Below are 25795 nucleotides of genomic sequence, written 5' to 3' on the forward strand. Positions count from 1 at the left end.
TATCAAAGATAGTGGTTATTCTGGTAAGAGAACTTAGCTATGAAAAGGAATGAAGTGATGCAGGAGTTTTCCTACATGCCTTGTTGTAAGGAGGCAAAGGCAGGAGCTCCCCACTGAGTAACCAAGAACACAAACCTGACTTTCTTGACTGCTCTAGACAACTTTATTCTCCTCAGGATACACTGAAATCTAGCCTAAAGAACTTATACCAATGAAAATACACCATCTGGAAACATTTGTGTTTTCTTGGAGCAGACTGTAAGAGGTGACAGCATACACCTAAAGCAAAATAGCTGTTTGAAGCACTTTGGTGAAACACTGCATAGTAAATGTCAGGTCTCTGCTGCTGCTAAGGCACTATTAAATACCAATGAACCAATCTGATCATCCCTGAAAATACTGTGGACAGCCTAGCAAAATACTGTGTGGCCAAGCAAGTCAAAGAACTTTGACAGCAGTACTGCCCAGGCCACTGTTATAAAAATAGGATTTATTCATACTAAAAGGCTCAGAGATTTTCTTCTCAGATCCCTCTGCCTTCTAGCGTTGCTAATTTTAGCAGCTAAAAGTAGGACTAATCATTCACTCAGTTTAAATCTTTCCCATTCTGTTTCTTAATTAGCAGAGGCCTCTTTTTTTTTGTTGTTGTTTTCTTTTTCCCCAGAACTGCTTCCAAAATAAAAGCAAAGCATTTCCAGATACGAATTTATCCACTTTCTCTCCCAAAGAGAACCCATCCCACCCCCCCCCTTCCCTTACAAAACTAAGATAATCCTCCTTGTTCACACTGTGCTGGCCACTACAGCACCTTGAAAGGTAGAAAACATATTTATGACCTTTTAGCTTTGGCTGATACTTATTTTAATTAGGAAAAAAAAAAATCTCTGCTCCTGACTGACTCATTCATAATATCTACGTTACTACTAGTATTTAACAGTGGGTACCAGGGATTATTACAGACATACACATATACAATGCCTTTTATTAGACTACTTTTTATCCCCAAAGAAGCTATCATTGGAGTACATTCTAGTTGCTAGCTTGAAACACCAACCCTCTAGAAAGATTTCTGATAGTATATATGGGAAACCCCCACACTGGCATTCCTACAAATGCCTACATACAGCTGGAAACAATTCCCTTGTGCAACTGCAGTTACATTCACAGACACAGCACTGACACTGCCTGATATGTGGCAGACTCCTCTCTACAATTTCAGCAACCTATACAAACATTTTTTTGAGCAGTTGCTTCTTAAGTTCCTGATATTTGGGAAGAAAGAAAATGCCTCAACTTTACTTCTTGCTAAAATGCCACTTTCATGGCTGGTAGACACGTGGGAGGCTCGGGAGGCACAAGTCTTGTCATGCTGTCACAGACTATAAACCACAAACTCTGTGAAATTCGGGTCACTGGCACCTATCAGCCTTAAGTCAGCCTCACATTTTTGTAGCTCTAGGGATTTCAGTGGATCTGCTTCTGACTTGCACAAGTAGGAACAAAAGGGCAGTAAGACCTGCATGGTCTAACAAGCAGATCTGATGATCCTCTCCCAAGCCAAATCCTGTAGAATCTTTTGCCCTGAAATTCCTATAAATAATTGACACCAAAATATAATTTCCTTGAACCAGGATTTCATAATGAAAAGAAATCTTTTTTCCTAAAGAGCAAAGGAATCACATAAATCACAGAAAACAGAAGAGCTGCAGAGACAGTGTGGAAGCATTCAAAAGCCATAATTTACCTGTTGTTTACTGATGGAAGGGATAAGAGTAGTTTGTTCACCTCAGTAGTCAAAAGTATAAAGGCCCATGGTGATAGTACAAGGGGCAATGGGTTCAGACTGGAGAAGAGCAGATTTAGACTGGATGTTAGGAATAGGCTCTTTACTGTGAGGGTGGTGAAACACTGCAAGAGGTTGCCCAAAAAGGTGGTTGGAGGTGACTGGTGCCCCATCCCTGGAAATACTCAAAGTGAGGCTCAACAGGGCCCCTGCTGACTGCATGGAGGGGTTGGACTAGATGACCTTCAGAAGTGCTTTCCAACCCAAACCATTCTGTGAATCATTCTATCTAGACACATCCTTTATTCAGATAATAAAGGTTAAAGAGACTTTCTTATATCAATATTGTTCTGTTGTTCTTCTATACTCAGAACTGTTGGAGAAAGTCCAGAGGAGGGCCACAAGGATGCTCAGAGGGCTGCAGCAGCTCTTCCATGAGGACAGGCTACAGGAGTTGGGACTCTTCAGCCTGGAAAGAGAAGACTTTGAGGAGACCTTATAGCTGCCTTCCTGTATCTGAAGGGTACCTACAGGAAGGCCGGGGAGAGACTACTGACAAGGTCTTGTAATGACAAGACAAGGGGTAATTGGTTTAAACTGGCAGAGGGGAGATTCAAACTGGATGTCAGAAAAGGGTTCTTTACAGTGAAGGTGGGGAGACACTGGCAGAGGTTGCACAGGGAGGCTGTGGCTGCTCCCTCCCTGGAAGTGTTGAAGGCCAGGTTGGATGAGGTCTTGAGCAACCTGTTCTAGTGGGAGGTGTCCCTGCCTATGGCAGGGGGGTGGAACTGGCTGATCTTTGAGGTCACTTCCAACCTAAACCATTCTATGATTCTCTATCAAATTCCCTACAAAAATGATTTCTTCTGCTTCCTTAACTCACGTGTTCATTATCCTCAGCATTTCCTTATGTTATGTTTGTTCAAAAGTGAAACAGTAGCTTTGTTGCCAGAGGCTTTACTTATCTCTCTAGTTCAGTGAACTGACACTTAACCCATTGAATACACTTGCAAAATGATTATGCTCAGCTAAAAATGAAAGCAGCCTTTGAGGTCTTTCTTCTCCTAACTCTTATTAAGCAAAGAGATAATAGAGACAGGAAATAATCTCATGCAGTTGACATCCATGCACAGTTCTGAAGCACTCCATTTTTATGCTGAGAAAACCAAGATGACAGATGAAAAAATTAACTAAAGACAGAAGAAAAATATCCACTCATATATATATATATATATATATATACTAATTATCTGGTACATTATGAACATGATGTCAGCACAAGTGGGCAACAGAGAGAGCAGCACCATTTTAACAGAATAGAGATTTTGGATTTGGAAATATGTTGCATCCAAGAGGAAACTATCCCAGATTGTACATGAGGCTAACCCAAGTATTCTATCAATGACCTAAAGGGTGACTGCCTTGTGGTTAAAAAACAATTAATGTTATGGAGGTAGTGAAAAAGGAAAAATCACAACAGTGGATAAACCATCTTTTATCTTGCCCAAAGCCTCCCTCTGTCCTCACCAAGCCACTCTTTTAATCTGAAGGAAAGAAATTTAAGGGAGGTTTTATCTGAAAGGCCTAAAAAATTAAACAAATATTCACCCATCCCCCTCCAAAAAACCCAATGAACAACACCCAAAAACCCCAAACCCACAAAGTTCTTTTTCTCAAATCTAAGAACAAATACTGCAGCCCAAAGACATGGATTTGGGGCCTGGGGTAAAAAAACTCCAGCATGTTTAGCTGTGAATGTATTTGTGTTCTCTGAAACTCTTAATTTTTCTGGACCAGACACCAGTATGAGTTTGTTGCAACAAAGTAACTGGAAATATTGAGTTTTATGGAACAAGGAATAATTGGGTGATGTGTACTTAGTAGCCTAAATTGTATACAAATGGACATTCATTTGAAGTATCACCTAAAGCTTAGAAAACAGTTTTAGTTCATCACAGAAAAAAAACTACAGGGCAGAGTTGATTACCATTTAATAAGAGCTGCAGTGAAGTTTTACAGATTTCACACAAAAAGCAGACTGCTCTTCCTGGGGAAAAAGCGTGCAGAGCCCTAATGCAGTTGGAAATGCAATCAGCTGGCATTAAGCGCTTAGAGATGGAATGGGTTTCTCACTGCAACTTTCCGCTGTCACAAAGCACAAACATTCTGGTGCTGAGAAGTTAAAAATAGCCAATGTGGAGCCCACTGTTCAGCAGTGATTTTGCTGCACAAGATTTCATGGGAAAGGTAAGGGAAGTGGAAGAAGAGCTGTGGCTGAAGATGAAAGGATCTAGTGTGGCTCAAGAGGGGCAGGGAAAAAGACTATTCCTTCCTCTTCTTTTTTCTTGTTTTCCCTCTTCTCTGGGTACAGGCTTCCCATGACCCTGCCCTACACATGACTGACCTTTCCTGTCATGCAAATGCATTCTGGTTTCCTCCAAAACCCCATCCTCATTCTTTTTCCAGGGAGGTTTGAAAGAGAGTTGCTGAGAAGGTGAAGGGAACAAGGAAGGTGAGTGGAATGGAAGACTGAGGAGGGCCTTCAGAGTACTACAGCTGGCTTCCTGCACACTGATCCCTTTGTCAACAAGAGTGGGAGATGGCATTTGCATTGGAAGGAAGAGGAGCTGGCATGTTTGTATTTGGTGCATTTTTCTGGGTGATCAATATTGCAATTATGGCAGCACTAATATCAGTTGTAGCTAATATTTATTAAGGAATATTAACTCTCATCAATCTGAATGCCTGTTAAATTTATCTCTAGACTACACATGCAGCTTGGAGAAACAATAAAACCAAAGCATAAATTCATTTGATGAAGAATCCATCTTACAATGCACTAGCTAGGTGCTTGCCAGCTTGAGCCTTCATGTGTACAGTTATGTTACAAGATAAATGCAAAATAACCCTACCTTAAAATTAATGCAACTGGACAGAATCAGTCTGAAGCTACAGAAGCCAGAAAGACATAGATTAGCTTCCCTGAGCAGCTAGATTCCACACAATCATCCTCAACTTAGCTGCAAGTTAAGAAAACAGGGCTTTCCATATTGCATATGCTTAAATAAAAAGCAAAGAGAGAATTTATTCAGCCATGCTGAAAGGAAATAAAACTCTGAAGGAAGTAATTCTCACCCCTGACAGCACAGTTTTGTTTCTTCCTGCAAAACCAGGAATGAAAAAATACAATATGAGCACTTTCTGTGCAGAACTGGCAATAAGCACTCCTCCTTCAGTCATATGGAGTGGAATACACATGCTTCTCCCAGACTATCATAGTGATTATACTTACCATAGTAGCACTCACTGCCTAATCGTCCGAAAAAAAGAGTGTCCGGAACATCTGGCCCATCCCAGCATGCATGCACCAGAGGAAAAATGGATCTGCATTGTTTCTGCTCACAGTTTAGTGCTCAGCATGTCCCACTGAACTTTATGTCATTTGTCAAGCTGTCTTTTTGCAGCTCCAAGAACAGTTAACTGGCATTTACATCACTCTGTGCTAGAGGCATCAATTACCAACTTCCTGTGATCAGCAGGAAGAAAATAGGCAGCAGGTTCAGCAAAGGCTGTGAACGACCAACCCTAGACTACCATAATACTGCAGATCATCTTTAAAATAAGAAGTGACTACTGCAGAACACACTCAATGCCTACCCTAGAGCAGCCATTAATTCTGTTTTACTGTGGAGAAACTATCCTAAAGTCTGTTAAAAACAATCTCTTCTACATACTGAGAGCCAATAGTTTCTAAGCCAGTTTACACAATATGACAAAACAAAATGCCCAATTGCTTCATAGATTAAAGGCCCAGAACATTTACTGCCAAGGAAAATCAGATGAAAGATCAGGATTGTATCTGAGAACTCAATGTAGTAGCCATTAAACTACATTCCAGGCATTGGAACAGGTTACCCAAGGAGGTGGCAGAGTCAGTGTCTCCAGAGATGTTCAAGGAATGTGTGGACATGGCACTTCAGGCTGTGGTTTAATGGCCATGGTGGTCAATGGTTGGACTCAATGACCTCAGAGACCAGGTCTTTTCCAACCTAAACTCTCCTGTGGTTATATGAGAGTAGTGCAGGGTTGAGGCAGTAAAGCCACAAAGTGAGCAGCATGTGGATTTTCTAATGGGTCAGGAACTCCAGTACTCTTTTCCAGCAAAATGTAGCAGAGCAGCAGCAGAAGTGCATTTCACTGGAGGTATTTTAGAAGATGAATACCCATTTCAAGAGGGACAATATTTCCCACTCAAGACTTCTCTGTTTTGCTTAATAGGGGAAAATGAAAAATTGCTGCTGTACATCTGGTCTGCTGTGCAGGAGGCCTACTTGATAAGATACTCTTTGGTAATACAAAACAGGGACATAGTCAGGTGTTAGCTCTATTCTTGTAAGCAGAGAGTCTATTCCAGAGGTGTATTTGTATCTAATGAATACATTTTTCACAGGATATTAGAGGTTGGAAGGGACCCAAGAACATCATCGAGTCCAACCCCCTTGCCAGAGCAAGACCATATAATCTGGCACAGATCACAGAGGAATGCATCCAGACAGGCCTTGAAAGGCTCTAGGGAAGGAGACTCCACAACCTCTCTGAGCAGCCTGTGCCAGTGCTCTGGGACCCTTACAGTCAAGAAGTCCCCCTTGTGTTGAGCTGGAACCTCCTGTGCTGCAGCTTCCATCCATTGCTCCTTGTCCTGTCCCAGGGAGCAGTGAGCAGAGCCTGTCCCCAACTCCTGACCCCCAGCCCTCAGGTGTTTGTAAACATTTATTAACCCCCTCTCAGTTTTCTCTTCTTCAGACTAAAAAGTCCCAGGTCCTTCAGCCTATCCTCATAAGGCATTCCCTCCAGCCACCTCATCATCCTCTAGCCCTCTGCTGGACCCTCTCCAGCAGATCCCTGTCCCTCTTAGACTGGGGAGCCCAAAACTGAACACAGCAGTAATTTAGTAGTATTTACATTAGGCTTAATCTGGTCACTTCAGAGGTGAAGCATTAACAAACTTAGGAAGTCATGTTCTGAGAAATACTCCTTCGATTAATATTAACTGCAACAAGCCTGTTAATTATAATTGACTCTTCCTCAGATTCTGTGACACACATGGCAGAATTGCACACCAATTACATCTGAGTTACAAATACAGCCTGCAAGGGGCAGTGTTTCTTGACAGCAGTATTTTACTGCCACATAGCTTTATGCATCATTTTATATCCTGGGCATACTGCCAATATTGCATTACCTAAATATCCATTTTATATACTAACTCTGCATCCTCACAGCAACTTCTGAAATCAGTCTAATTGTTTAATTTTGGGTTCCAAATCAACACTCCTTCCACAGCATTCATCTAGTGGTGAATCCATGCAATTACCAATTTTGTAAGACTTCCTACATCTGTGTCTGGTGATTTAAAGTACTGTTAAGGAAGTGCTTGTGGCTCTAGTATGTATTTGTACAAGTATGTTAGAAAATTAAGCAATGGCTAAGTGAGGCTCAATCTTCCATCATGCCATATTGTTTGCTTACGAGACACTATCACCTTCCCTTGACTAGAGATGATTAAGGTCCTATTTAACATTACCATTGCCATTTCCCAGAGTATTTATCAAGTCTGCAATTTTGATCTATATTCAAAAGTTGTTCTGGGCACGTATTAAGTATAGAGGAATCATAGAAATTTGATTAGAATAGTTCTGCATTTTTGACTTCCATAAAAAGAAACAAACAAAAAAACCAAACCAGTGTTGTCATCAGATGTTAACTGCCTGCAGAGAGCTGAGAAAAAGCAGACTAGAAGAGTAAGGAAAAGGTAAACTGACCCCAGGAAAAAAAAATATCTATTCAAAATTAAAAAATAGTAACATCTGTCTTATGGTAATCTTTGAAGTAGCTTCTGACTAACCTTAGTGTTGCTGTAGAGTTAATTCTCAACAGAATAAAATCCCATTAGCTAAGTAAATACATTGAAATGCTTATGATAGTCTTGATAAAACCTTTAGCTGTTAAGGAAATCAGATGTTGAACTTGAATTCCAATGCCTGTCTAGGACTACCACTATCTGTTATTTTTTTTTCTCTTGGGTTTTTTTTTTTGAGATCAAAATGCCACTAAATATTCTCTGATATCTAAATCTTCATTCTGGCTAGCTGTTTTTCAGGATGGATCATACAACAGCTTGGGCTGGAAGGGACCTTAGAGATCATCTACTCCAACATCCCTGACATGGGCAGAGATACCTCTCATTGAGCCTGGCCTTGAACATGCCCAGGGAGGAGGCATCCACAACCTCTCTGGACAGCCTGTTTTGAAGTCTTGTCACACTCATACTGAAGAACTTCTCAAGATCCAGTCTAAACCTACTCCCCCTCAGCTTCAAACCATTCCCTCTTGTCCCATTGTTAGACACCCTTATGAGAAGTCCTTCTCCAGCCTTCCTGCAGGATCCCTTCAGGTATTGGAAGGCAGCTCTAAGGCCCCTCTGAAACCTTCTCTTCTCCAGGGTGAACATCCCCCAGCTTCCTCAGTCTGTCCTCATAGCAGAGATGTTACAGCCCTTGGATCATTGTGGCCTCCTCTGAACTCACTCTGACAGCTCTGTGTCCTTATGATGAGGACACCAGAACTGGATGCAGTATCAGAGATATACCAAACTGTTTTTTTGCTTCACTTTTTGTAGCTCTTTCAGTATTCAGAGTGGGAAGATGTTGTTAATAGGAATGATTCTGTGCTGGCAAGAAGCACAAAATCTGCATCAGCAACTCTTGTATACTGTTGAATCAGTTCCTCTTGTATATTCATAAGGCAGTTGACTAAATGCCTGAGATGTTCTGATTCCTGTGACTGCCTCCTGAGGGATGGCTGTTGCTAGGTCTGTCTCTAATGTTCAGAAAATTTATGGTGATACTAGAATTGATATCACTCTGTCAGCCCATGAAGAATCATTTTACGTATGTCCTCCTCTGTAATTACTGCACATGTCTTGCATTTTTCCTTCCTGTCTAAAGTGTTTTTACGTGAAAGTTCTTGTGGTACTGACATGAAGCAACTTTCTTGGGCTACAAACCAGAATATCAAAACATAAAGTAGAAGAATAGGTTTTTATACCTGTACCAGTGCCCAAAGGAAAATATTTTAGTGTTTTTCCATGTAGTCTATGCAGTAAGATTGTTTTGTTATGGACTTACATGATAAAGTGGAACAGTGTTGTTTTCTGCTAGTGAGAAATTCAAGACATCTTGCTGCCCAGGCTCCAGCCTAACGTTGATAGTAGATGTCAGCACAGATGAGCTCATTGGGTAGTTTGAACTGGTCATGGGTTTGCCCTTTTTTCTTGACCTACGACCTGTGTCCCGTTTGTTGTCTTTCTGTGTCAGAGGCTCCTCTTGGATAACCAAGATCTTGTCATCACTCAGGTACCGCAGGAGTGAATTCTCAGAGTCAGTTGGAGGGGAAAGAAAACAAAAAAGAAACATTAGTAAGAGGAAGTCACCACAGAGCCATTTGACAACCTGTGTTATCATCTCGGTGTAGCTCTCATTTCATTCAAGGCTCTTTCCACTGAAATCAACCTTATTTGTACCAAGGTTCCCATCAAGAGCAAACTAAGCAGCTGGCACAAAAGCCAGGCACAAAGAAGATGCATACTCAGATCTTTGTGTGACAGATAGTATGAAGCCAGTCCACATCATATGGCTCGTATAACAAAGAAAACAGAAGTACAGGCAGAATGTTTGAGTCAAATGTCAAAAGTCATCACTTGGTACCATTAAAGCAGCCAGAGCCATGTGAATGTCAAGTGAATTGTGAGAGGGATTGCAAGGGAATTTAGCACCACATTTACTGACACCTGCTGCCCTTTGAGGTGAGAGAGAGCATACACATCAAATACTTGCAAATTGTACCCAGCAAGGACCACCTCTGTGAGCATTCCAGAGACTGGCACTGGATTTCAAGGAACCTGACAAACTGGGATAATGGTCTTAAGGAGCTGTACAGTACACTTGGGCACGATTGCAAAATGGGAAGGGGCCAGGCAACAGGTCTAAGAGAAGGAGTCTGTCCTCAATGATGGGCTACAAACTACAGATAAGTCAAACAATTTGGAATAAATCACTAAAGGCTTGTGCCTTGAGTGGAAGATTACTGAAAAGGTAGTTTAAAACCCTCTATTAATTTTCAGGAGCATCATTCAATGTTGTCACACTATAAACAGTCAGGTTGAGCTCTCAGCTACCCACATTGTGCCTAAAAGACTCTGAACTATGGTATTTATCGAAGCATCTCTAACAACTGGCATGCCAATACTTGCATATTTGAAGAACACTCCACTGAATGATAGAATTGTTTTTAGCAGAGGATAAAAGGGAAAGAGGAACTTTGCTATCACCACACTTGTAAAGTTCCTGCTTCCCACTGGCATGAATACAGATGTGTATGATTCAGATTGCTGGTCTGGACATCAAGAGTGCAATTCATGTTTCTGGGATCAAATATTCATTCACAATCAAAATGTGTCTCAAAGGACTTTACCTTACATCTAAAACATCACTTAATGTTTTCTAAAGCTGTGAAGATTAAGAACTGTTTCCTATTAACTAATATCTGAATCTTGCAAGGCTTTTCCCCCTTGATCTTGATCTTTCTTTACACTACAGTTAGATAAATGCCTCCCATGAAGGTAAACTTAATTTTCAGAAACACAAAAACTCAAATACTGGATGGGCTCTTTCATATTCTCTGTGGCACTCAAGAAAAGGTTCCTGTGATGATGTCTTCATGCTGCTTAAGTATCAAAGAAAACAAAACCCTCAGAGAACAGCAGAGAAAAAAAAATACTCACCTCTGCTTCCCCTCTTGTACATGTTTTGTTCTTTTGACTCCCCTATCCAGCTGTACTCTGTAGGCATAGAAACAGGCCTCAAATCTCCTGGAAATAATTAAAGATAAACCAATACAATTTTGAAGACTAAAAATAGAAGCCCATAGAATAGGCAAAGTCTGTACACTATAGGCATGACATGACTCTTCATGGGAATCCTTCTTATCAGCACCTATACCTTATCAAAGCTGTTGCATTCAGGATGGGTTCAACATTATATATCACAGATTCTCTTCTGCATTTCACTGCTCTGAAGGAAAGTACCACAGGCTTGGATGACATCTCTTGTAAATGTGAGGCAGATTATACACTTATTCTTAAACTCTTTTCTGCTTGCTCAACAAATAGGTGCTTTGGAATAAGGAAAGAAGCAGTTTTCCAATGAACTAATATGCTTTAATAAAACTAGAAAGACAATTACTACAGATGCACCATTAGATACCTCCCAGTGAAATGGTAAAACCCATCTGACCTGGGAGATCTCATGGTGAGTAATGAGGAGTTCTCATTTCAAGGAATGTTACTTTCTAATGCCTTGGAAAGAAAATGTGGAGTGCAGTTTGGTTAACAACAGCAACAACAACGAAGACTCAGACATGAAGGTTTTAATTAATATGATTTCATGGCACTTTGGCTGCACATATTAATGTGCATTAGTCATTCCCTGCTACAGTATCAGTAGAACACTGATAGCAGGGCACTAAATGAGGAACACTGCATACCCGACTATAAAGCATTAGCACTTTGGCCTTGTCAGTGTGCATTGTTATCACAAAATGCAGAAAAAACACCCTCTAGATTAGGGGTTAAGTTCTGTCTGACCCATAAAGCCAGAGATTCCTTTTTCTCTGTGCCAGCTGACTGAATATAGCATGCTTCTTTTGCTGGAGCAAATATTTTTCACAGTGCTTGCCACTGTTTTGTTTCTAGGAGAATTATAGATTTACAAGTGAACTTTTTCATTAGCAATTTCCCCAGCTTGACTAAAGTGAACAAAGTCTTTTCTGTGGATTATTTGTAGGATTTTTTTTGGGGGGGGAGGGGAAGGTGTTGTTATTTTTTTGTTTACTTATCTATTTATCATTCTTCCAAAACACAGCTTTTTAGCTACTAAATGTTAGGAGAATTTAAGAAGAAAGAAGAATATAACCAAGTTTGCTTCTGGCTAACAAGACTTTCTGGAAAGTCAGTCTATAACTAATTGTGAGGAAAATATCTATAGCTTCTCTCTCTGCCTAGCAGGGAAAGTACCTTTAACTACAAAGATATTAATCAACTCTACTCTTAAGTTCAAATTTGGCCTTGGAAGAACAGCCTAGAGAACAGAAGACTCTAGAGAGACCTTCCAGTATTTGAAGGGAGCCTACCATAAATCCTGTCTTTCTAACAGAAGATTTACTGTCACTTGGATGGTTCAAAGATACATCTGAGACAAAAAGTACAAAGGGTTCTACTACAATAGAATAAAAATTGGATTTGGAGGCCTGTTAATTGACTGATTATTTTAATCTGGCTTATCAATTGTTTTTGAAGTAAAGGCATATTCCTGAGACTTACAAAATACCCAAATTCCTTCTAAATTTTCAAACTTAGAGAACTGCCCAACACAAACACAGGAAAAACCTTGCCTATCAACTGGGGTCAGGCACAGAGCCCAACATTTTAAGTCATCCTGCAGCATGAATTTATGAAAGCAAGCCAAACATATCCATCTGGCTCCAATTTTAATCAGTTAGGATTTATCATTAATTCTAATTTTATTATAAAATAATGTCACTTATCAGGGAGATAAAAACTAAATATTGCTAAGTCTTAGAGTGGAATCCTACTCTTCAGTGCTACAGCTCTGCCAAGCATCAAGGAGATGGCTGTATAAATGGCTAAAATACCCTGTGTGACACAAAGCTCTATTAAATGTCTCTGCTCTGAAAAGGGCCTGTGTATGTATACAAGAGTCTGCCCATTTTATCCTTGATATTTTGCCACCTTCTACCATAAACCCACTTGCAGGTTACAAAATAGAACACCAGGACAAAAGCTGTGTTTAACTGATACAGATAAGATTGCTTCAAACTATTATAAGGACAAAAGAGAGCAACGCTTGGAAAGATGGATGCCCTTTGTTTGGAAAGTCTAGCTTCACTGAACTATCACTGCAGCTTGACACAATTTGATGTAACCTTGCAGCTGTCATCTTTTGAGACTTGAATTCTACCCTCTCAGCTTTCAAAACAGCAGGTGAAATGACTCAACTGTCACTCATTAGCTGATCTTACCCGAAAGGTGTTGCATTTGAAACCTTAACTGAGGTATGTTGTATAAACTATGCTGTGGATCTCATACCTAGCCAGAAAATCTCAGCATACATTTACTGACAGAGGAAAAGACATGTACAAATCATCCACCACAGTTTATTCAGTGTCAGTTGCCCTCCCTTCTAACATTCATCTCATTCTGAGAGCAGGCAAGAGAAACCCATACCATCTCTAACAACTGAAAGAAGCTTGAGAACCTACATTTAATAACGTCAGTGGGGTCAAATGCTGCACCAGAGTGAGTAGTTCTATAGCAGACCAATCAGTGCCTGAAGTGTTTAAAAATCTTTCTCTTTTTCACCCTAGCTGTGTTTTATTTCAGCTGTTATTGGATCTTCCACTATAACTGCCTTTGATATTATCTCCATTGACCAGCAACATGTTTTTATGCTCTTCACAGGCATATTTGTCTTCACTACTCTGTGCCAGAGAGATTTTCCCTTTCCTACATACAAACTATTTTAAGCAAAATTAGAGAAAGGGAAAAAAAACCAAACTTGATTACATTAATTATTCCTTCACATAAACTTCTGACTGGTTTTCACAGCCATCTGGTCATGGTTTAATGAAGAATGCCAGACATTTGAAGGGGGCCTACAGGACAAAAGGCATGTACAGGCAGGACAAGTGCTAATGGCTTCAGACTGGAAGAAACTAGATCTATGTTAGATGTTAGAAAGAAATTCTTCCCCTCACCATGAGAGTGGTGAGACACTGGAATGGGCTGCCTAGAGAAGTTGGGGAGGCTCCAAGCCTGGATGTGATCAAAGCCTTGATGTGAATGGAGCGTTCAAGCAAGTTGGTCTAGCAGGAGGTGTCCCTGTACATGGCAAGAGAGTTAGAACTAGATGATCTTTAAGGTCACTTCCAGCCCAAGCTTTTCTCATGATTCTAAGATATTTGAGGGTGATGCAGAGTTAATAGCACAATTTGTAACGCTGCTCCACGAGGCAATGGTACAGAAGCCAAACCTACCATGAGTAGGTGTTTTCTCTCTTCTCCGCACTCCTGCAGCTCTGCTTCTCTCATACTCAGAGCCCACAGAGTGGCCTTCACCTTCAATTAGAGTGTAGTATTTCCCACTTTCATGCTCCAGAAAATAGCTTGGAGACTCAGAGCCTTTCATCCCAGACTTTCCAAATTTGCTGATGTCATCACAAGACATTATTCCAATTTCATCCCTAAAAACAGTAAACCAAAAGATTATGGAGAGATGAAGCATTTCATAATAGAGCTGAAGTGCACAGCTGTGTCTCCTTTAACTTCATAACACTGATTCAGTTCCACAAGTGTAAATGAATGAAGTCATCATTAGGTTCTGTTTTAGCTGGAAGATAAACAGATCCAGGAATTTTCTACTGTCTGAAAGCGAGCATAAGGAATTGGCAAGGCTTATCCCTACAGAAATGTATGCTTTAGAATAAGGTACAAGTGGTCACCTGAAAGCAGACAGAACTAAATGAGTAAAGAATTCCTTAAATGCTTTCTCACTTTGGGATTAAAATGAGGTTTTTCTCCACTTGCTTCTAGCCAAGTGAAAGTTATTTGTCTCCACATAATGATATGTTACTTAAGGACTTCCCAGTTCTTAATTTGACTAGATGCCTATTTTTATTGTGTTGCTTGTTGGTTCTTGCTTCTATCAATTAATAAATGGAAGTGCAAAAATGCATTTTTTTCAAGACTTCAGATTCATTGGGATGCAAATACCTGGGGCCATAAAGACCTGACATTGGAGACAGAATGAAAACATCCTGGAGTGCAGAGTTCTCCACTTTGGAGGATATGCCCATTGTACTTGTTGGCGTTGTAGAGCTGCTGGTTGGACTGGTTGGAATGACAGGCTGTAAAACAAAGAGAAAACATGTGGAGGATGAGTTGATGGCTTCTGTGCTACAATGAACAGTGAAGTCAAGGTGCATAGTTTTGGGATTCTTGGCCTCCCCCCCTAATTACTGAAGGTTCTTTCCAAAAGATGTCTACTGAAACACTGTTTGACTGTTAGCAAAGAAACCACTAAAAGACCAAGGAAATTAATTGAAAAACTATCTCAAGGGAAAATCTGAGGCTTGGAATCAAAAGATGACTTTAGACCAACACAGAAAATCAATTAGCTGGGGAGGAAGGACATACACTATTAAATGTTTTAAGACAAAAATGAATTACAGAACTCTGCAATACTTGCACTGAATGAAAGTGTTTCTAACTGTGATGTTGGTATTCAGTAGAACATTTCTTGAGATGCTGTTTAGATATTCTAAAGAGAACACAATCTGTGGTCATCCATTTTGTTAACTGAAACTGTAGCCATGATGATGGCTTTCAAGGGTCTCTTCCAACTTGATGCATTCTATGATTCTACCCTGGTGACACAAGTATAGGTTCGGTGATGAGCAGCAATACAATTTAAAGCAATAAATGAGGAGCATTAATGAAGTACAGAGGTCTGTAACCTATGAAGACTAATTATAACCTTTTCCTAAATGCAAGGCATTCTGTCTTCTGCAGAAAAACACTGACATGATTTTTGTGTGACTCAACAAGTAAAAGCCATCCTAAATACCAAGAAAGGGTGCTTTGCCATCAGAATAGCACTCTGCACAGGGGGCAACATTACAGCACACTTCTGCACTTACTGTGAAGTCTCTTTGACTCAGACTAAATGGTTTAGGTTTCATAGAATTATAGAATAGTTTAGGTTAAAAGTGACCTCAAAATCGTCCAGTTCCATCCCCCTGCCATAGGCAGGGACACCTCCCACTAGAACAGGTCGCTCAAGGCCTCATCCAACCTGGCCTTGAACACCTCCAGGGAGGGAGAAGCCACAACTTCCCTGCGCAACCTATGCCAGTGTCTCCCCACCCTTGCTGTAAAAAGCCCTTTCCTTACATCCAGTCTGAATCTCTCCTCTGCCAGTTTAAACCCACTACCCCTTGTCCTGTCATTGCAAGACCTCATCAATAGTCCCTCCCCAGCCTTCCTGTAGGCCCTCTTCAGATACTGAAAGGCTACTGTAAGGTCTCCTTGAAGCCTTCTCTTCTCTAGGCTGAAGAACCCCAACTCTTGTAGCCTGTCCTCGTAGCAGAGTTGCTGCAGCCCTCTGAGCATCTTGGTGGCCTCCTCTGGACTGGCTCCAACAGTTCCATGTACTCCTTGTGCTGGGGGCTCCAGAACTGCACACAGTACTCCAGTAGGGTCTGAGGAGAGCAAAGGGGCAGAATGCCCTTGACACTGCTCTTGATGAGCATTTGTATTTGTATGTTTCATTTGTATTATCAGTATACATTAGGGGACCAAAGAGCTGCCTTCCAATACCTGAGGGCAGTCTTCAGGAAGGCTGCAGAGGGATTTTTCATAAAGGTGTCCAGCAATAGGACAAGGGGGAATGGTTACAGGGTTTGTTTTGCAAAGCACTGATGAACTGTAGTGCATTCTGTACTTGTGATTAGACTAAGCTTACCTAGTGTATGGAAGGTGCACTCAGTACCCAGCTGAGATCACAATTACACTGGATAAAGCAAACCAAACTATTTACCTTGGTGATTTATGTTCCTATTTGTATCTCTTTCAGCTCCTTTCAACATGACATTCAGTTTTTTCTTTGCTGTGGTTTCACAGAGTGGTAGAATGGTTTGGGTTGGAAAGCACCTCTAAAGGTCACTTAGTCCAAACACTCCTCATGGTTTCCTCCTTATTTGGAATTACAGCCACAGTATTCAACTGCTGCATCCTTTAAATCTGCATTTTATTTCCAGGTAAGATACTTGACACTTGCCACTCTCTTATTTAATTACATCTTTAGACCTTTTTTACCCTAGTCCTCCAAACTAGAATATCCACCTTTTTAATTACCAGCTGAGACTCCAGTGCATCTGCAGGCTCTCCTGGTTCTGTGGGACAAAACAAGAGGTAGCCAGCCCCTGTTTATTGAAACCCAGCTGATAGGGCCTATGTTTGATGGGGAACCATTAACGACTCTTTGTTAGGTGAGGTAATTTTCCACCCATTCAATCTTGGTTTCACCTAGTCCATAATTCTTGATGCCATACTTATGAGGCTGTCAGGAGAAAAGGCACTAATATCAGAGGGAAATATACAGCTTCTCTCCTATCTACCTGGAGAGTTGACTGCTCGCATAAGAGCACTAAATCTGTTTAATGATTTCCTCATAATAAATGCATGTTGTTTTTACTCATCTGTTATCTTCCAAGCATTCACAAACTGTTTGTGCATATTAAGTGACTGACTTCCAAGTCCCTGGCTCTTGCATTTCCCTTTGCTGAAGAGAAGCATTTGCATATTATTTGTCTAACCTTACTGCAATTCATTCATCTCTCCACCATCACAATAAATATATGTGAAAAACTATGGTGAAAGACTTCTCCCCCCCACCCCACAAAACACCAGCTCTTCTTTGCCTTTTTCACTGGCAACACTGCAAGAGCTCCTTCAGTGAGCTTACAGAAATATGTGCTTTTGAAGTTCCTTTTTCCTAGACAAGGGTTTTAAGTCCTTAAGAAAACGCACTGCTTCACGATTGTTCCCAGAGAAGCTGTCCCCTGCCTTTTCCCTCTCAGCTTTACTTATTGTCTCCATTATCTCTCCGACAAGTGGCCCTCTTCAGTGCTTTCCAAGAATTTGCCAGCCATTATGTTTCTGGAGCAGTGTCTGGTTGTAAGCCTCTCCAAAAGGATGAACCCAATCCAAATAAACTGGATGATTCAAATAAACAACAATGGGGGATTCTGCTACTTGCTCACAAGAAACCTTAACTCATCTGGCCTGGGAGACTTCAATGAAGGAAAAAGAGCACCCATTTTCTCCTTTCTGTCATCACTCAGAAAGCTCCAGCAAATAATAATTCCTCTACCCTCTGGACCTGAGAATGAAGGTAGCAAAGTTGTGTACCCTCACTCTGAGCTCCAGAGATGGCTGTGATACAAGACATGGAATTCAGGGGGTTCAGGTACCTGCAAAATAGCACAGGGCTCTTATTATATATAAAATCTTATTAAACCACTAATTTAATAAGAGCATTTAATGTATTAGCTCAGGAGGGTACCAAGAATTAGAAAAAAGGTAGATTTTAATCAAACCAGTAAATATCAGACCAATCAGGACTATCAATAAACATACATGGGCCAGTCTTTAAGTCTTACTCCTCATAAGATTACTCAGAGTGATTACCCTATGTGGGTGTAGAAAAAGTGTGCAAATACAGGCACAGGTGAAAAACATGCCAAGGAAAACACATTTAGTTACAGAGGACTACCAAAAAAAATTACACTTTAGCTATCTGCCTGTGTTATTATCATTATTGGTCAGATAGCTAATTACCAGTAAAGTGCTTAAGCAATGCTGAAATGTCAGGATAAAAATGAAAGCCAAATGGGAAATTCAACACTCAGCAGCAATAAACAATTGTTTGCCAAACAGAAAGGCACAAAATGTCTCAGCAACAAAATACATTGCTGGGATTCTGAGTGTTGCAAGTACTGGGGATAATTCAATGTTGTGTCTCTGGAAAAGTGTCGTTCAAAACATCCAACAGGACCCCAGTGTGTCCCTCAAAAAACAGCAGACAAGGTGCAGTAAGCTGCTAAAGCTCAGTGGTACAGCAATGAGAGGCTTGAATATGGACATCCCTTACCTTCTGAGAGAGTCTGAAGGTTAGGGACGAGCTACTGAGCCCCTTGCTTTCTGCCTCAAGTGAATAAACTCGGTCCCCAGAATTCCCCTGATGGCTGAATGCACAGAACACTCAGAGGTGTCACTTCTACAAGGGAAAAAGGAGCTTTGCAACTCCGTATTGCCCTCTAAATGCCCACAGCCTGACATTTTTGTCAGAGGAGGGTCAGTCGTGCCAGTGATAGAGATGCCTAATTGGACAAGCTGTTATTCAGAAAACTTTTCAGCAACACAAATACTACTAACGAGAAGAAATGGAATGCTCAACATCGCTGAGTGCTTCTCCCATACTGTTAAATTGGTGGAGCTGTGCTGTAAAGCAGCAGGTATGTGCACAGTGTTTGCAAGGCTTGTGGATTTTTGCTCTTTTGAAACTTAAAATGCATACCTTTCCTCATGCATAAACAATGATTTTTGTCCTCAGAGTAAGAGAACACAATGAAATACACATAAATACTACAGAGTTCAGGGGAAATTTCTCTGTGAGGTGTTACAAGTGTCTTCTCCCAGGCAGCCAGCAATAGAATGAGAGGACACAGTCACAAGTTGTACTGGGGGAGGTATAAGCTGGATATTAGGAAGAAGTAATCACAGAGAGAGTGATTTGGCATTGGAATGGGTTGCCCAGGAAGGTGGTGGAGTTGCCATGCCTAGAGGTGTTCAAGCAAAGACTGGATGAGGCACTTAGTGCCATGGTTTAGTTGACTGGACAGGGCTGTGTGATAGGTTGGACTGGATGATCTTGGAGGTCACTTCAACCTGGTTGGTTCTATGACTCTAAGTCTTTCCTTCTCCAAGATATTTATCACTGAGAAAGTGAAGTAAATGAACAGCACAATTTCAGAGTTCATCTGAGAGATTCTATGAAGGTACAGGACCTGAGCTATGAACGTGACCTAAATGGAGTGGGATACAAGAAGTGCTAAACACCAACTTGTTCTTTTCCTTTCTTTGCTCTACAGGCACCTGCTTTCCTAATGCCAGACAATTTCTCTTTAGTATGAAGCAACACCTCTCCAAACTCACATGCTTCTCAGAATCTGAAATGAGCTACTTAGCCAGAATTATTCTGAAGATACTTGTAAAGCTGCAGAGCAGAACATGAGTTTTCTAATACCTAAGAATTATTATGAAGTTGTCTCTGTTGACATAGGTAAACTCTCCTGCTCCCATTGCCTGACAGGTTCTGTCTCTCCAGCTAGATTATCAAAGGTTTAATGTCCTGCATCAAGAAGCAGGGTGGAGATTGCAATTAGAACATTTCTTCAAACAGAAAAAGGAAAAGAAGTCAGTGTTGTATTTTATTCAAGTGAAGTTGCTGTGTGCTCACTTTTACAAAACACAGAGCACTGTTTGCCACTGCAGATGAAAGAATAATTTCATATTGCGTGGGAAGATAATCACAGAGCTTAAGAAATGAAAACAGTCTTCTAATATCACGTCATGCCAAGGAGACAAAAGGAGCAAATGCATTGAGTGACATGTTGTCTGGCTGACAGAGAACTGTAGCAGAGAGCTTGGGCATGTGTTAACATTCTGCTGTTGTTAATTAAGCATCAAGGGAAACTATATACAGCAAAGGAATACCACAGTCAGTGCAAGAAATACACTTTATGATGGTTCACGTGTTCTGTCTCATTAACAATTCATAAGTAACTGGGGAGTGTATTTTTAAATGTGATCATTGTGGAAAAATATTAATATCCAAAAGTGCCTTAAGCAGTAATAGAAAATATGACAACATGTATTAAAAAAAAATCCTGCTGTGCACCTAAGGAATGTTGTTTCTGGCCTCTGGACTTCGTGTTCTTAAATCCTGCTTCTTTCATTCCTTCCCTAATTATCAACTTCTTTGTTTTTTATTCTTTAAGTTTCTCCTTTCTTTACCAGCACTAATGATGGAGAAATTGCTCTGCTTGTGATATATCTATATATGTATCCATATTCTTCTCCGTGGAGCTGTTTTTCAGCAAGTCAGCCCCTAACCTGTACTGGTGCAGGGAGTTACTCCTCCCCGGGTGCAGGGCTCTACCCCGCCCTTGAACACACCGTGCAGTAGAACACATCCATACACCTTCTCTCTACACTGAATGTATCCTGCTCATTTCTGAAAGCCTGTCATCAGCTCCTGTTCTGTAAACTCCAATGTATTCCACTAGTGGTAAAATAAATAAAGAAAACATGAAGCCTTCCTGTCAATTCAACAAATCAAACTGATCTGGAGCATCTGAAAGGTGCCAAAGTCAAAGGCGAGGACATTCTGTAGCCAGGAATAGGGAGAGGGAAGTGAGGTCACTGCTTCCCAGCAGCATCAAGCTGTTATGTCAGCTGTTCAGGAAACACAAGCTTTAGTGTCATCTTGAAATTTAACATGCCAGTTCCAAGTCATTAATGGCAATAATAAATTATACTGGGTCCAGGTGAGAACTGTAGGAAACAGCCAAAACCCAAACCCTTCATCTGAAATGTATCCAGGTTCTTGAGCTTGCCTCTGTGGCATGAAGGATAAAGAAGACCTAAAATGAGTTTTCAGCATCTTGTTACAAAGTCTGCTGTTAAGAAGTATCCCAGGCAATGCTAATTTCATTTTCCCAAGCAATTTATGTTTTTAAATAAATCCCTCACAATCCTATACACAGGAGAAACATCTCCTAGCGAGGATAACACCCTTGGATCCTTGGGAGCTCTTGCATTCTGGGTCATGGGGAAGCAGCAAGGTGAAGCAGATATGTGGGATTTAGGCACCTAGAGGAATGAAAGACTCAAGAAGTGCCAGTCAGGAAGGAAATTTGCCTGGATAGACTTGAAGAGTTTGTTTTGTAGTTTCCCCCTACATCTGTAGAATGCTGTAGGAAGACCCAGCTGTGGGGGTCTTTTTTTTTGCATGGACAGGTTTTCAAGAAAGAGATGTGCAGAAAACATCAGCAGGTCTACTAGCTTTGCTCCCAAAACCTCAGATTTGCCAAGAGGTGTGGATCAGAAGCAAACTTTTCCTGAAATCTAAAAGGTTTGTCACGCTTGATTACAAGCAAGCAGTTTAGGCAGCCTGGGAAAAAATGGAAACAGGGAAGCAACATTACCGAGCCTGCCTTGTTCTTCACTAACACTATCTGAACATGTTCTTTCCTTCCATGAATTCCTGTGGCTCCCAACTTCACTCTCAATTCATGAAACATGTTGAGGTGCTGGAAAGTGTCCAGAGAAGGGTGACAAAGCTGGTGAAAGGCCTGGAACACAGACCCTATGAGGAGAGGCTGAGGGAGCTGGGGTTGTGTAGCCTGCAGAAGAGGAGGCTCAGGGGTGACCTCATTGCTGTCTACAACTACCTGAAGGGAGGCTGTAGCCAGGTGGGGTCTGGCTTCTTCTCCCAGGCAACCACCAATAGAACAAGGAGACACAGTCTCAAGTTGTGCCGGAGGAAGTCTAGGCTGGATGTTAGGAGGAAGTTCTTCCCAGAGAGAGTGATTGGCATTGGAATGGGCTGCGCAGGGAGGTGGTGGAGTCACCATCCCTGGAGGTCTTCAGGAAAAGACTGGATGAGGCACTCGGTGCCATGGTCTAGTTGACTGGCTAGGGCTGGGTGCTAGGTTGGACTGGATGATCTTGGAGGTCTCTTCCAACCTGGCTGATTTTATGATTCACCACAGAATGAAGGAAACCGATCTCATTTTTCACATACAGTCCTGCCACACATACTTATCTCAGCACCCTATTTCAAAGGAAGGAAAAAAACTCTCATGTGTTCTCTTGCAAAGAACAAAGACTTTGCACCAGTACTGCAGCCTCCTGCTTACCTGAAGCGCAAGAGGCTTCCACCTGACGTTCTTCAGAAGGGCGGGAGCAGAAACCAGGGTGTTCTGAGGACGTTTCTTCAAGGTTAAAATCACTCCATTTGGGTCCTCCCGCAATGCATTTACCAGGTTCTTTAACTGCCAGCCAACCTAAGGTGAAAAAAACCATAATTGAATTTTGAAAGCTTTCCCTTTAACTTGAAATGTGCAGGAAGTCTTCTATTAACTGAAAAGCTCTTTTACAGCCTACTCTTTGCAAACATAAGCAGTTCTTATAAACTGTGGCTGATTACTTCTGTTGGACTGAAACAGTGCTGCTGAAGCTGGATTTTTTTTCCTTAGCTATGTCTCTCAGCAAAACAAGGCAGTGAACACTGTCTCTCTTCTAATAATTTATGAGCTCACTGTACATTTTAAATCAAATAATGAGGACTAGACATCATGAAATTATTTGAGTCTGGATCCTGAGCTGAAGCAGTCACTGCTGTGGAGGAAGACAGACTGCTGTAACAACATGTGTAGAATCCTAGAATCAACCAGGTTGGAAAAGACCTCCAAGATCATCCACTCCAACCTAGCACCCAGCCCTAGACAATCAACTAGACCAAGGCACTAAGTGCCTCATGCATGCTTTGCTTGAACACCTCCAGGGATGGCTACTCCACCACCTCCCTGGGCAGCCCATTCCAATGCCAATCACTCTCTCTGCCAACAACTTCCTCCTAACATCCAGCCTAGACCTTCCCTGGTACAACTCGAGTCTGTTTCCCCTTGTTCTGTTGCTGGTTGCCTGGGCAAAGAGACCAACCCCACCTGGCTACAGCCTTCCTTCAGGTAGCAACATGTATGTAGCACCTTTAAGATCCTAACTGAAGGTAAACGATCATTTACTTTATTTATCCTTACATATCCTGGACACGGATGAGTAATTCAAGGCACTATAAATAGTAAACATAACCATAAAGCAGGACATCACTAGTGTTAAAAGAATGTTGTGACTCTCACAAAAAGCTACTTAAAGCCTGGATGAGGCACTTAGTGCCATGGTCTAGTTGATTGGAGAGGGCTGGATGATCTTAGAGGTCTCTTCCAATCTGCTTGATTCTATGATTCCATTCTTGATTATCTAAATATGATTTTACCATTAACTGTTTATACATGAAAACAGAAGATGTATTTTTACAGGATTTAAGAACAACAACAAAAAAGAATGTTTACACTGTCCTATTATCCTGACAGCTTGAAATGGTTCTAAAACTGAATAATAGCATAAGTGACAGCATATAAAGATGTTTATGGTACAAATAGTTTCAAATGCATTTAAGAATGTGTAAGAATTCATGTTGCTGATTTTCAGTGTAGATTTCCATAAGCACACAAGGCAAAAGAATAGGGGGGGAAAAAAGGGTATTAAACCAGTCAGATATGTAAATTCAGAGCTAAAAGTGAAACTGATCAAAAACAATCACATCTTTCTAAACCTCAGCCTATCTTTCTTCCAGGTTACAGCACTGAAATCAGTGTGATTGTGATAGTTTAAGTAAGGGAATAGATTTGGCTCCATTTAGGAGTCCTTTTGCCCTTCCTATATGCAGCTGATGTATCAACTTGTTCACCATGAATAAAAGAAATCCCTACCAGTTACCACTTCACAGTGAATTATCATTAAAGCTGCCTTGCCCTATTTCCTGAGCAACATTATTCTTGAAGGAGTTTCTTCAATATTGCAGCTTCAAAACCTGTATCCTGAGTAACATCCAAATCAGCGCTGGCAGACACAGCTATATTTCAGTGCTTATGGGGTTTGTCACCACTCCCTTCTGAAAACCTTTTCTTCTTCTTCTTTTTCTTTTCCCTTTTTCCAGTCAGTATCCTGGTGGCTTGATCTGGATAACCAGGCTTACAGCACAGATTTGGAAACCTCTCTCTCTTCCACCGATGTCAGGAAAATAGGATGACTAAAGCAGACTCAGTCACTAACAACTAACCTTAGCCCTGGGTCCCAAGGGCTAAACTCTGCTTAGTCTCATCTTGTTATTTTCAAGATGTATACCACAGATCTTGCTGAGGTAATTCAAATTACAAGGACAAGGCTACCTAGAAAGGAGTTACTAGAAAGAGTAACAACTTGCAAGCGACAGATGTGTTACTGGTTCACATTCAGCTCTGGCACACAGCAAGGGATTTGTAAGTGTTCACAGGGAAGACTGGAGGATTTTCCTAGCCTTATTTGCACATTCTCCTGTTTGCACATGGTTTCTAGATTTGCCACTCAGGGAAAGTGAATAGGTGCAGGATAGACTCTCTACTTTCCCTTTCAGATATTGCATCTAAAAAGCCATTGAGTGAGTGAGGGTTCAGTTTGAACACTGCTGGTTATTCCTTACCCACAGCTCTGAGAGCAAAGCATTATGGATCCAACCCTGCATGGAATATTTGCTGCAGAAGTCACCTTCTTTCACAGAAAAGCTAAGCCCCCAGCACCAATAAAATGCCTGTATTAAACTCTCCCCTCCATTTTCTGTTCCAGATGTGGCAGATTTTTACAGTAGTAATAAATGACCATCGTAAAAACCTGTCATAAATGTTATAACTACCACAAGTCTTAAGCTCTCATTTAAGGCAGAACTACTGAGCAGGAATTAGAATGCTGTTTTGGTAGAGACACAGCCTCACTGAAGCCTTGAAGTGAAGGTTTAAGAGTGAAAAGCCGAGGGAATGCAAGAGCAGTGCTGGACAAGTATATGCAAGCATTAAGGGCTGTTATATTCGCTGTGCTTTTTCGCTATGTCCGACCTGTTGGAGTTTGCTGCAATGCTTTAATCATGCTTGCTCTCCTGACCAAAGTGAGCATTCCCACTGCTATTGAACAACAAGAGAAAAAAGAGAACTGAGGTGCTCAGGACCACAGCAGTCTGCAGATGTCACTATATTAAATCATGTTTAGAATCATAGAATCAACCAGGTTGGAAGAGACCTCCAAAATTATCCAGTCCAACCTAGCACCCAGCCCTAGCCAGTCAACTAGACCATGGCACTGAGTGCCTTATCCAGTCTCTTCTTGAACACCTCAAGGGACGGTGCCTCCACCACCTCCCTGGGCAGCCCATTCCAATGCCAATCTCTCTCTCTGGAAAGAACTTCCTCCTAACATCCAGCCTAGACCTACCCTGGCACAACTGGGGTTCTATTGCTGGTTGCCTGGGAGAAGAGGCCAATCCCCACCTGGCTACATCCTCCCTTCAAGTAGTTGTAGACGGCAATGAGGTCACCCCTGAGCCTCCTCTTCTCCAGGCTAAACAACCCCAGCTCCCTCAGCCTCTCCTCATAGGGTTTG

At 41.3% G+C, this 25795-nt stretch overlaps 1 protein-coding gene across 1 annotated transcript in view; it reads right to left on the reverse strand.

Moving 5' to 3' along the window:
• LOC135183770 (connector enhancer of kinase suppressor of ras 2-like) overlaps positions 1–25795 on the reverse strand; it is a 212135-nt gene that overhangs the window by 40424 nt on the left and 145916 nt on the right. Inside the window, exons 9-13 of the mRNA XM_064158971.1 lie at positions 22462–22608; positions 14690–14823; positions 13955–14160; positions 10627–10712; positions 8971–9225 (exon numbers count right to left, since the gene is read on the reverse strand). Of these exons, the coding sequence (XP_064015041.1) occupies positions 8971–9225; positions 10627–10712; positions 13955–14160; positions 14690–14823; positions 22462–22608 (828 nt within the window). The remainder of the gene's footprint in view (positions 1–8970; positions 9226–10626; positions 10713–13954; positions 14161–14689; positions 14824–22461; positions 22609–25795) is intronic.

Source organism: Pogoniulus pusillus, chromosome 19, assembly GCF_015220805.1.
Source record: "Pogoniulus pusillus isolate bPogPus1 chromosome 19, bPogPus1.pri, whole genome shotgun sequence".
NCBI lineage: Eukaryota > Metazoa > Chordata > Aves > Piciformes > Lybiidae > Pogoniulus > Pogoniulus pusillus.